The sequence below is a fragment of the Corythoichthys intestinalis genome, chromosome 13 (assembly GCF_030265065.1).
Source record: "Corythoichthys intestinalis isolate RoL2023-P3 chromosome 13, ASM3026506v1, whole genome shotgun sequence".
Taxonomy (NCBI): domain Eukaryota; kingdom Metazoa; phylum Chordata; class Actinopteri; order Syngnathiformes; family Syngnathidae; genus Corythoichthys; species Corythoichthys intestinalis.
This window is the reverse complement of record NC_080407.1, coordinates 42,449,840-42,462,607: the sequence shown is the minus strand read 5'-3', so window position 1 is coordinate 42,462,607 and position 12,768 is coordinate 42,449,840. Positions and strand designations below refer to the sequence as shown.

Here is a 12,768-nt window from a genome sequence, read left to right as displayed (position 1 = left end):
AGCCCTGAGGCAGCAAAACAGCCCCAAATCATGATGCTTCCTCCACCATGCTTCTCGGTGGGGATGAGGTGTTTATGTTGGTGAGCTGTTCCATTTTTCCTCCACACATGACGTTGTGTGTTACTCCCAAACAATTCTTTGGTTGCATCAGTCCACAAAATATTTTTCCAAAACTTCTGTGGAGTGTTCAAATGCCTTTTTGCAAACATTAAACGAGCAAAAATGGTTTTTTTTTAGACAGCAGTGGTTTCCTCCGTGGAGTCCTCCCATGAACACAATTCTTGTCCATAGTTTTACATATAGTGGATGTGTGCAAAAAGATATTGGACTGTGCCAGTGATTTCTTTAAGTCTTTAGCAGATACTCTTGGGTTCTTTTTACCTCTCTGAGTGTTCTACGCTGAACTCTTGGCATCATTTATGGTGGACGACCAGTACTTGTCAGAGAAGCAACCGTGCCAAACTCTCTCCATTTGTAGACAAGTTCTCTGATTGTCGATTGATGAACATCCAGACTTTTAGAGATGGTTTTGTATTTTTTCCAAGCTTTATACAAATCAAAAATCCGTGATCGCAGGTCTTCAGACAGCTCTTTTGACCGAGGCATGATGCACATCAGACAATGCTTGTCATTAAGACATTTCTTACCAGGTGTGTGTTTTATAGTGGGCAGGGCAGCTTTAAACCACTCATCAGTAGGGATGGGAATCGAAATCAAATTCCAATTCCGAACCGGTTCCTAGTGTTTCGAAGCCTCGACATCACAATGAAAAAGCCTTAACGATCCCTTTAACGATTCCTAAAGACGCGTATTTCGTCGTGACGTGATGTGTCTTGTCCAGACGCATCAAACTAGCATAGCGCCAAGAACCACTCGCTCCAAAGTTTGTCTACACTTCACCAGGAAAGAGGGTGAAAATGAAAGGTTACGATGGTTTAGCACGAGCATTGCAGCCGTAAACATAACAATGACAGCACGAAGGGTCAAACGCTCGAAAGTGTGTCTTCTCTTCACGAGGAAAAATTACAGTAAAGCGACTTGCAGTCATTGCAAGGTCGAGATAACTGTATCGGGAGGGAATATGACTGCACTGTCCTTACAGAGAGGCTAAGGCTCAGTCCTGGCTATACAGCTAGCTAAACTCCCAAATGACGATGCAGAAGACGTTGGTATAATTTGCTGACTTTATTCAACCATAATTTGAAGAGTGAAACTAAACAGAAATGAAACAAATCAATTTCGTCCCCGATAACAAAGGTTTGCATCAAAGTAAATCAGCGATGATTAGCTGCTAATAGAGTAATAATAAACGGTTAGCATGCATTCGCTAGCATTAGCACATCGTTCAAACCACAACACAACTGGATTTAAGTGTCCGATCGCGAGTGGAAACACACAACAACAACAACACAAAAGATGGTACATACAGGCGTTGCCGCTGTAGATATTTTACAATCATGAACATAAACAAAGAACGTAGGCTCGTAGCAGTGTTTCCCTCTCTCACTAACTTGCTTGGATGCTGGATTTCTTCTCCGCGTGTAAGCGCGCTCTTCTTCACGTGAGCGCATTCTTCTTCGCGTGAGGAAGCGCAAGGGCGCCCCCACTTCAGCGTGAAAGTGCCATAAAAATTAAAAGGCATCCATTTCAATATAATGGTAAATAATAAACTTTAACCCAGGGGTCCCCAAACTACGGCCCGCGGGCCGAATACAGCCCGCCTCCACATTTGGTCTGGCCCCGTGAACAATACCAGAGAGCATTTTGAAATTTTTTTTTTTCCTCACTGGTGTTATTTATTTCCTGGCCTTTTCTGTGAAGAACTCAGAGAGGGTTATTTGGTTATTATCTATTTAATTAATAGTGTTTTTATTATTATTATTATATTTATTTTATTTACTTTAGTTCCGTGAAGAATCCAGAAAGAGTTATTTGATTGTGGCTTTCTGAAAAACAATAAATTTTTACATTTAGGCACTCCTGCAATCGTCACACTTTTTCAGTTACAAACTGACCCCGGCCCCTCATCAGAGAAGTGAAAATGTGGCCCTCACAGGAAAAAGTTTGGGGACCCCTGCGTTTAACACATATTGCCAAAGGTGGAACAGCAACCTATATGACAATAAATACCAATATTTTTTATTCCTATTAGAAAAAAAGTTTCAGTAAAATGTTACACATTCTTGTGTACAGTGGTACCTCTACATACGAAGTTAATCCGTTCCAGGACCTTGTTTGTAAGTCGAAATGGTCGTATGTCGAGCAGGATTTCCCCATAGGAATACATTATAATTCCATTAATTCGTTCCACAGCCCAAAAACCTTCACTAAATCCTTAAAAAATACTGCTGGTACTATTACAAATGGCAATTACACATAGCAAAACAAATACATTATAAATCAAAATCGGAATAATAATAATAATAATAATAATAATAATAATTCCTGTATTAATGTAACGAATCGGGTTCTAATGTGGCGGACGTTTTTTGCTGACCCTGAACGCACCGCGGTGCTGACGTGCCAGAGGCAGACCGGTGAGCTTGAGTTTCACTTTCACTTTGAATGTTTTCTTAACACCGTCAATTGCGGCAGACAGAAGGTGTTTTTGTTTTGAATAAGTTGTGAAATAAATGATAACAACGTGGGGAAGTTGGCGATTTCTCTGGAGATGTTACCACAATAAGAATTGTCAGCTTAACTTATAAAGACTGGCGAACGATGGTCGGAGGAGGACCGTGGAGATGTATTGTTGAGCCATTTCACGGATGCCCACCCTACGCTCATATTTTTCTGTCATTTGCATCTTCATTTAGAAGGTAAGCCTCAACTTTTTCCTTGTTTCACCACCTGTACCAACCTTTTCTGAAACCAGTGTTGATTTGTCACACAAGAAAATCCGCCGTGCATTCGTCTGCGGTGCTGCCATTGTCGTCGTATTTCGAGCATGTCGTCGGATGTAGAAACAAATGGCGAGTCAAATTTTACGTCGGATGTCGAAAAGTTCGTGTGTCGAAGCGATCGTATGTAGAGGTACCACTGTATTTGCCATTTATTGCCACAGTTAACATTGAGGCTTTGGGCCTCTTTTGACCTCGTTGTGAGTTTGTAAGGTTGTGAGTTCTGATTAAACAAACTCGATGCCAATCAAAATGTTTGTTCTTCTTTTCCCCCAAATTAGAATCGATAAGAGAATCGATAAAGAATCGAATCGGTAAGCAATATCGATAATGGAATCAGAATCGTAAAAATCCTATCAATTCCCATCCCTACTCATCAATGATTAGGCGCACACCTGATTTAAAATGTTTGGTAAAATTGGTTTCAATTGCTCGTTAAGTGTCCTTAGGCAAAGGGTTCACCTACTTATTTTCCCCCCTTCTGTCATTGTTTGCATGCTATCCTCATTAAAATATGAAAACCTATAAATGTTTGGGTGGTTTTAGTTAAAGCAGACACTGTTTTTTTATTTGTGTGATTTTGACAAAGATCGAATCACATTTGATGGTGATTTTGTGCAGAAATGTGAGAAATTCAAAAAGATTCAGTTACTTTTTCATTCCACTGTATATCACACATCCTTTTTTTATTGCGCATCCGCACATTGCGACGACGATGTTCAAACGGTATATCGTTCAGATCTAGTTCTCATCGTCAATTTGGCCTTGAAGGGTTATTGGCTCGGGGATCTGTTTCGGATACCTCCTGGACGCCTCCCTGGAGAGGTGTTCCAGGCATGTTCCGACGACGGGAAGCACGGGGGACGACCCAGAGAATGTGTCTCTCGGCTGGCCTGGGAACGCCTTGAGATCCCGCCGGAGGAGCTGGTTGAAGTGGCTGGGGAGAGGGAAGTCTGGGCTTCCCTGCTAAAGCTGCTGCCCCCGCGACCCGACCCCGGATTAAGCGGTTGATGATGGGTGGGTTTTTCATATAAATATTTACAGTAATTATGATTTTACCCTAGCGCTACATGACGAGGTATTCTGGTTTGCGTCCAAATTTGGGTTTACATGGCAGCGGTAGACAGAAGAACCCTTGTGTTTTTACATCAGCTAGTGTGTCAGTGAGGCCAGTGGCTTCCTCAACTCATTGAATGGGCCTCTTTTAGCTGTATGTCATTGAACGTGACCCTCATCACACAATTAACTCCGACCCATAATATTTGCTCAGCGTTGTTGGGCTTTGGTGGTGAGGTCGACCTCGGTAGAGTCGGCGGAGCCATCAATCTCCGAAAAGAGGAGGGGCTCGATCGCTACGTTCGGGTCCGCTGGGAGGACAGACTGACAAACATGCACCTCAGCGCTAAGAACACCTGAGCTCAAGCAGAGTTTGTTTGTCCTAAAGGTCCTCGGGGGGCAAACGGGGGAGGGGTCTTAACACCCGCTGGTGTTACCGACATTCGTATTGATAGTGGAGAAGCTAAAATGAGAGTTAATGAGCTTTCATAGACTCTTTGCTTTTTAGTTTGCAAGGATCCGCCGTACAAAGTGGAGGAGTCTGGCTACGCTGGCTTCATCTTGCCTATTGAAGTTTACTTCAGGAATAAGGTACGTTAAACCACATTGTCGAATAGCTTACTTTGATTGGATTTCCCTGTTAAAATGTGGTCGCTTCGCCGCAGGAAGAGCCGAAGAAAGTCCGCTTCGACTACGACCTTTTTCTTCACCTGGAGGGCCACCCGCCCGTCAATCATCTCCGTTGCGAGAAACTCACCTTCAACAATCCCACCGAAGAGTTTCGCCGCAAATTGCTGCGAGCCGGAGGGGTAGGTGTCTCTACCCCTTTAGTCTGCGGGTTTTACGACCAGAGCTAAGTGCTCTGTGTTTACTTTGCCTTCAAAGACAATCCTGCATTCCCGCTCAGTGTCACTCCAGTTGGGGTGTCAAACTCACCTACCATTTAACTATACTATCACACATTAGCTTTAGCATAGTAGCTTGTACAACAATGAAATTCAGGAACTACTACTACAACTTCACACCAGTTTGACACCTGTGATTTAAAGGTTCTCACGGAATGAGTCTACCATAAACATGTCTTGTCCTTCCTTGCAACAGCAACGGGATCCACACAAACGCACCTCGGAGGACACAAAAGTAAGATTTGCAAATATACAGTGGGGCAAATAAGTATTTAGTCAACCACTCATTGTGCAAGTTCTCCCACTTGAAAATATTAGAGAGGCCTGTAATTGTCAACATGGGTAAACCTCAGCCATGAGAGACAGAATGTGGAAAAAAAAAACAGAAAATCACATTATTTGATTTTTAAAGAATTTATTTGCAAATCATGGTGGAAAATAAGTATTTGGTCAATACCAAAAGTTCATCTCAATACTTTATGTACCCTTTTCACACACTGTTTCTGGTATTTTGGCCCATTCCTCCAGACAGATCTCCTGATGCAGATGTTTCGGGGCTGTCGTTGGGCAACACGGACTTTCAACTCCCTCCTCACCCCGTGGCGTCAAAATGATAACAAGAACGGTGAGAGAAAAATCCCAGAACGACACAGGGGGACCTAGTGAATGACCTACAGAGAGCTGGGACCACAGTAACAAAGGCTACTATCAGTAACACAATGCGGCACCAGAGACTCAAATCCTGCACTGCCAGACGTGTCCCCCTGCTGAAGAAAGTACACGTCCAGGCCAGTCTGCGGTTCGCTGGAGAGCATTTTGGATGACTGGGAGAATGTGTTGAGATGAAACCAAAATAGAACTTTTTGGTAGAGAAACAGGTTCTCGTGTTTGGAGGAGAAAGAATACTGAATTGCATCCGAAGAACACCATACCCACTGTGAAGCATGGGGGTGGAAACATCATGCTATGGTGCTGTTTTTCTGCAAAGGGACCAGGATGACTGATCTGTGTAAAGGAAAGAATAAATGGGGCCATGTATCGAGAGATTTTGAGGGAAAATCTCCTTCTATTAGCAAGGACATTGAAGATGAGATGTGGCTGGGTCTTTCAGCATGACAATGATCCCAAACACACTGCCAGGGCAACAAAGGAGTGGCTTTGTAAGAAGCATTTCAAGGTCCTGGAGTGGCCTAGCCAGTCTCCAGATCTCAACCCCATAGAAAATCTGTGGAGGGAATTGAAAGTGGGTGTTGCCCAACGACGGCCCCAAAACATCACTGCTCTAGACGAGATCTGCATGGATGAATGTACGGTGGCCGAGAGGTGTCAGGCAAAATGCAAAGTCCAAACACTTTGCAAATAGAAAAAGCACAAACCCCAATTGCAAACGCTTTGCAAAAGAAAAAAACCACGAATGCAAACTGCCACAACACGATCCCCAATTCCGAAAGCGCGATCGCAAATTGGCAAAAGCACGAACGCCAATTGCCACAACACGACAGCAAATGGCTCGCAGCACGACCACAAAAGGCTCTCAAGACAATTGCAAAGACGATGATCCAGAAGTTAAATAAATAAATAAATAAATAAGACGACACTTTGCTATATGTGCTTTGTGACCATCTCTACAGCTAATGGAGCGTACCAACTCTCTCAATAACAGAGGGGTGTCCTAACAACTAGCACGAACTGAGCACAAAAAAATTCGGGTCTGAGGGGCTTGAGATATTAATTTCGATTGATGACGTCCCTCTAAGCCCCTCATTTACTGCAAAATGGTTCCGAATTGGTGCCATTCGTTTGTGGTAGTTGTTAGGACACCCCTCTGTTATGATATGTTAATGGAGCGTAGCAACTCTCTCCATCTGTTATTTTAATGAAGCGTACTAACTCTCTCAATAACAGGTTGGTACGCTCCATTAACATATCATAACAGAGGGGTGTCCTAACAAGTAGCACAAACGAATGGCACAAATTCGGAACCATTTTGCAGTAAATGAGTTGGTACGCTCCATTAGCTGCGGGAGCTAAGCTAAGAAAAAGCTACGAGTGACGTCCCCACTCAAAATTAATATCTCAATAAAGGCATAATACTGTATCTACAAAACCGTTGCAGCACAAACGATTAACATCATTTTTATATAAATTTGCGTTACGGAGGCCCGTAGAGATGGTCACAAAGCACAGATAGCAATATACAAAGTGACGTCTTTTTTATTATTATTTTTTTTTTTTTTACTTCTGGGTAATGTCTTTGCAATTGTCTTGCGAGCCTTTTGCGGTCGTGCTGCGAGCCATTTGCTGTCGTGTTGTGGCAATTGGTGTTCATGCTTTTGCCAATTTGGAATAATCGCGCTTTAGGAATTGGGGATTGTGTTGTGGCAATTTGCATTCGTGCTGCGAGCCATTTGCTGCCGTGTTGTGGCAGTTTGCATTCGTGCTTTTTTTCTTTTGCAAAACGTTTGCAATGGCGTACCGCAAGCAACGCGTCACTTCCGCTCATTAATATTCATGACATTAGCTACAGTTGCTAAGTAGGGACAAGCCATCGTTTGTCCCTAATAGGAAATGAATGGAAATCGTGTACGAAAGAGATGTTTACAAAGCTAAATCTACCAAGTCTCTTCAAAAATGATGTGCCTGGTGCCAAATTCACTGGCAAAGATGTGGAAGAACATAAAAATGTTGAGTTAAAGAGATGGCTTGAGTGTCGAAAGCTGAAAAAGACGAAAAAAAACGAGCCGACCTAAGTATAGCTTTAGCTTTTTTATTGACGGGACTGACAATGACATTCTCCTGTTTCAACAAGCTATCCTTTACCATCAGCCCTGTCTTTCTTATATATCCTCTGGTTGTCCTACGTCTCCTACCGTTCTTGGGGGTAATTTAGTTAGCTTTGTGTAGCGATCGCAAATGCTTCTCAGTGACAGCCAACGAACACTTTTAATTTTTTCATTGATAACACATCTTAATTCTATAATTTATTTACACTTCCCCCTTACTAAAGTTGTTTTTTTTATATATATAACAGAAACGGTAACACTACAGTGGCAGTCAGATACCATTGTAATTCTTTTCAGGTCATTCATTGTCAGACAGAAGCAGTACGGCACAACGTTATGCTAAAAAATAAGTAAAAAATATAAAAATGGCTTACCTCTTTGTCCTCTCAAAGACCATGCCAACCCAACATAGTGTTTGCTGCATATGAAATGTGAATGGATTCACCGAGCTGGTGCTAAAGTCCGCGCAAGTTGATTCGGTCTTCACATTTTTTACTCCCGAGTTTTTGGTTTCCGGAAACGTATGAAGAAAACATCCTTCATGTGTCGTAATGTCTAGAGTCGTTTCTACAAGTTCCAAAAAAGCAATGCGTGATCGGCATGTTCATTTTTGAAAGATTACCGGAGAAAAGTAGCACTTTTTACGTTGGGTCTATGCGAGGGCGGGTCTATAATGTCCCACTTCGGCTTTACTTCCGTTCTACAATGCGACGTCACGGTCTAAAAATAGCCTGCGTGCGCTACGCCATTTGGGTTCGTGCTTTTTCTATTTGCAAAGTGTTTGGACTTTGCATTTCGCCTGACACCTCTCGGCCACTGTAGGAATGGGCCAAAATACCCGCAACAGTGTGTGAAAAGCTTGTGAAGAGTTACAGAAAACGTTTGGCCTCCGTTATTTCCAACAAAGAGTACATAACAAAGTATTGAGATGAACTTTTGGTATTGACCGAATACTTATTTTCCACCATGATTTGCAAAAAAATTCTTTAAAAATCGAACAATGTGATTTTCAGTTTTTTTCCCCCCACATTCTGTCTCTCATGGTTGAGGTTTACCCATGTTGACGGTAAAGTTTTCAAGTGGGAGAACTTGCACAATTAGTGGTTGACTAAATACTTATTTGCCCCACAGTAGTAGTCATAAAATACAGCGAATTCATTGCAGGGGTTGTTGATCTTCTCCTGGCAGGTGATGGTCATGCAGGAGGGGTCGACATCCTTGTTCGGGCCGCACATGAAGCTCCCCACGCTTCCCAACAACTCCTTGGGGGCCACTTTCTCCGACCCAAGGAAGAGCAAAAGCTCCCACGGGACCAAGGTGAATCATTTGTAACACAGAAGTACTGTCTCTAAGAATAGTCTTGTTAGGTCTTTCGTTACCCTTAGCTAGCTTGCGCTTAGTTCCGTTCCAGAGTGCTCTGGCAAAGCACTAAAGCAATTATTTTACGTCGGGCCGTAGGAGGAGAACGGCTTTACTGCTGTGACGGAGCATGCCAGAGTTTAGAACGAGCTGGCAGCTTTATGTCCTCCGGGTGTGCGGGTCACAAGCCGATAGACAAAATAAAAAGGAAGTGTTTGGGAGTTTGAACGCTCCCGGCCGTCTAGACCATTTTAACGGCTTTACTGCATGGATGAAATATTGACAAGAGGGCCCGAGGTGAGACCTGGGACCCAACAACGCAGGTCGTTACAATCAATCCATTTCCTCTTTTTCCTCGCCCGCTTTACTTGAAGGGCTTTTGAAAACCACCTTGCTAACTGAAGTGCGCTGTCGTTCTAGGACGCCTCCAAAGGGAGCGGTCCGACACTCCTCACGACGGCCACAAGCACCAACAGCAGCAACCTCTCCAAACTGCACAAGCCCTCCAAGGACCACAAAGAAAAGCCACCAAAAGACTTGAAAGAGACCAAAAGTGCCTTCAGAGACTCGTGCTGGGAGTCCAGCAAATCCACAAAAGAACCTTCCAGAAAACCCAAAGAGAACCAGCCACTTCGAAATAGCAATCCTAAAATGGGTTTCAAGGAACCTAAGTCCTTGTCTCACCGAAGCGAGGGGTCCGGAAAGCGCCCGTCCGCCCCCGATGGGGACAATAATGTAACCAAAAAACGCAAAAGGGGATTCGGGGATTTGTCCGGGAAGCCTGCGTCCGGCTTGGATGCGCAACATTCCGATAAGAAGCTACTGAAGATGCAGAGCGGTAAATTGCACCCGGAGGGCGACGACACGGCGCACCGGAAGAGGTCCGCGCATCCGTCGTTCCAGGAAGTGGTGGACCCTAACGACTCTGACATAGAGTCCGCCAAATCAGACGTAAGTTGAACGGAGGATGATCGCTTCCTGAAGGAATTTTGCTTCTTTCTGGGAGTATTTTTTTTCCCCTGAGTCAAACACTTTCCAGTCAAAGGGCCTGTGGAATGGAAGAGTGGTAAAACCAAATAGTAGACCGAGGGAGGGTTTATGGTTTTACGACACCTGAGATAACTGGGAATCACAGCCGTGATTAGCAATAGAATAGCAGCCAGTTCCTCACCGGTGGTTCCATTCCTCGACTTCCAGTGTCTTTGTTTTTAATGTCTTGGCTGTGTGGAAGTGCCTTTGGTGGGGGGCTGGTTATAAAAAGGGATGTGGTTCATACGGGTAGGGGGGTGACAACTGCCAGGTGTTTGATTCTTTTCAGACTCTCAACCCCGGTGGCCGCAAAGCGCTGCCCCTTGTCATGTGACCGCTCGTTTGATCTTTGTGTTCCCGCTGCTCACTGGACCAGAAACGGTTGAGACCGAGTGGAAATGTGGATTAGGGAGTTGCCGCCGCCATTGGGGAGCACTGGAGAGTCAAGGGAACACAAGACGGGCACAATTCCACCCTCGTGTATTGTTTCCGCGCACCGGCACGCGGCCCGGTGCTCGGGGAACCCGGTTTTAAAGTGTCCTCAAACTGCTACTAAAAGTCAATTTATTGTCTTTGAAGAGTGTTCCTTTGTGTCTTTGAGTAACACAAGACAAAGGAGTTGGTGGAAGATTTGCGGCAGTCTGTCCGCGCCGTCCCGTAAACCAACAGACCAGCTGTGTTTTGTTGGTTGGCAGTCCCCTCGCGCCTTTTGAGCTCTTTTTTTGTTTTTTTTTGGGCCATGTTTAGTTTAACATGAGAATTTTTGATTCCACCTCATTTTAGTGCGACACTGATGTCAATGCTAAGCACACAAGCTAACTAGTTTCAACTCCAAAATAACTTTCAATGTATCTTTTCTCCTCGCTGCTAGTCGGAACAGCCGAGTCCAGCTAGTTCTAGCTCCAGTTCGGGCTTTGCCCCCACTCACCAAAAACGCCAAGGTAAAGAATACTTAACCAAACCCCAAGCGTATATTCGAACGAATCACGGCACGGATTCAAACGGATTTCTATGACCGTACAGTACTTGGCCCGCTGCAGTCGGTCATGCAGGATTTCCACTCGGACGACAACGACGACGATTCGGAGGACGACGACGACCAGGATTTGGATTCCGACGCCGCGCACCACCAACACAGGTCTGCTGGCAAAACCGATTTATCGTATCGTGATGTAACAGGCCTTTGAAAAATCGATCTTTGCGAACTCACGCAGGGTCAGTTTGAGTGACGGCAGCGAGAGTGATCGTTCCGTACCCTCGCCGCCGTTACGCAATGATGTCCCAGGATTATTAAAGACGACGAGTAATCAGGTCAGATGTTCTCCATATTCGTAGCCGTGTAACTTCGACTACCAGTGCTTAAATTCTTGTTTCTTTGCGGTTTCTCTATCAGATACTGGAAGTGAAGACTCCCAACAAGCAGGACAGAAACAAAAATGTCGATTGTGACAAGGTATAGCATTTACTTGTTATTATTTTGATTATTATTGTGTGAATTGAAATTCTCCATTCACTCTTATTGACTTTCAAGTGAACTCAGACCACCACCTCCCCAAAATGTCTATTGGCGGACATTATTTTTAACAGAAAAATCATCAGGGAAATGCCTTAAAATTAACAGGAAGTAACCTCGAATTGCCCCGTTAGCAGAAAGTGACCTAAAATCATCCATCATCTACCGCTTAATCCGGGGTCAGGTCGCGGGGGCATCAGCTTTAGCAGGGAAGGCCAGACTTCCCTCTCTCCAGCCATTTCCACCAGCTCCTCCGGCGGGATCCCAAGGTGCTCCCAGGCCGGCCAAGAGACATAGTCTCTCCAGCATGTCCTGGAACGTCCCTGCCCGGAACACCTCTCCAGGGAACCGTCCAGGAGGCATCCGAACCAGATGCCGAGCCACCTCAACTGGCTCCTCTCAACGTGGAGGAGTCGCGGCTCGACACGGTGTCCCTCCCGGATGACCGGGCTTCTCACCCTATCTCTAAGGGAGAGCCCAGCCACCCTGCGGAAGAAACTCATTTCGGCCGCTGTATCCGGATCTTGTTCTTTCGGTCACGACTCACGACCCACAGCGCTTGACCATAGGTGAGGGTAGGAACCTCAAGAGCTTCGCCTTTCGGCTCAGTTCTTCTTCTCCGATACGGACCGGTACAGAGTCTGCATCACTGCAGACGCTTCACCGATCTGCCTGTCGATCTCCCGCTCCCTCCCAACCTCACTCGTGAACATGACCCCAAGATACTTGGACTCATCTACTTGGGCAGAATCTCATCCCCGACCCAGAGATGGCACGTCACCCTTTTCTAACTGAGGACCATGGTCTCGGATTTGGAGGTGCTAACAACTGCTTCACACTTTGCTGCGTACTGGTCCAGTGAGAGTGGGAGGTGACTGCTTGATGAAGCCAAAAGCACCACATCTCATACAAAAAGCTGAGATGCAATGCTGAGGCCACCAAACCAGACCCCCTCAATGCTTCGGCTGCGCCTAGAAATGCTGTTTATAAAAATGATGAACAGAATCGGTGACAACTGGCAGCCTTGGCGGAGTCCAACCCTCACTGGGAACGAATTCAACTTACTGCCGGCAATGTGGACCAAACTCTGACACCGGTCGCACAGGGACCAAACAGCCCTTAGGAGCTCTGTACTCTGTACTCCCGGAGCACCCCCCACAGGACTCCCCGAGGCACACGGTTGAACGCCTTCTCCAAATACACAAAACACATGTACATAGACT

General features: G+C 45.1%; 1 protein-coding gene across 1 annotated transcript in view; it reads left to right on the top strand.

Moving 5' to 3' along the window:
• Positions 1 to 12,768, top strand: part of mllt3 (MLLT3 super elongation complex subunit) — a 39,895-nt gene that overhangs the window by 25,834 nt on the left and 1,293 nt on the right. Inside the window, exons 3-11 of the mRNA XM_057856271.1 lie at positions 4,465 to 4,547; positions 4,622 to 4,765; positions 5,058 to 5,096; positions 8,833 to 8,961; positions 9,424 to 9,954; positions 10,904 to 10,973; positions 11,056 to 11,170; positions 11,247 to 11,343; positions 11,426 to 11,485. Of these exons, the coding sequence (XP_057712254.1) occupies positions 4,465 to 4,547; positions 4,622 to 4,765; positions 5,058 to 5,096; positions 8,833 to 8,961; positions 9,424 to 9,954; positions 10,904 to 10,973; positions 11,056 to 11,170; positions 11,247 to 11,343; positions 11,426 to 11,485 (1,268 nt within the window). The remainder of the gene's footprint in view (positions 1 to 4,464; positions 4,548 to 4,621; positions 4,766 to 5,057; positions 5,097 to 8,832; positions 8,962 to 9,423; positions 9,955 to 10,903; positions 10,974 to 11,055; positions 11,171 to 11,246; positions 11,344 to 11,425; positions 11,486 to 12,768) is intronic.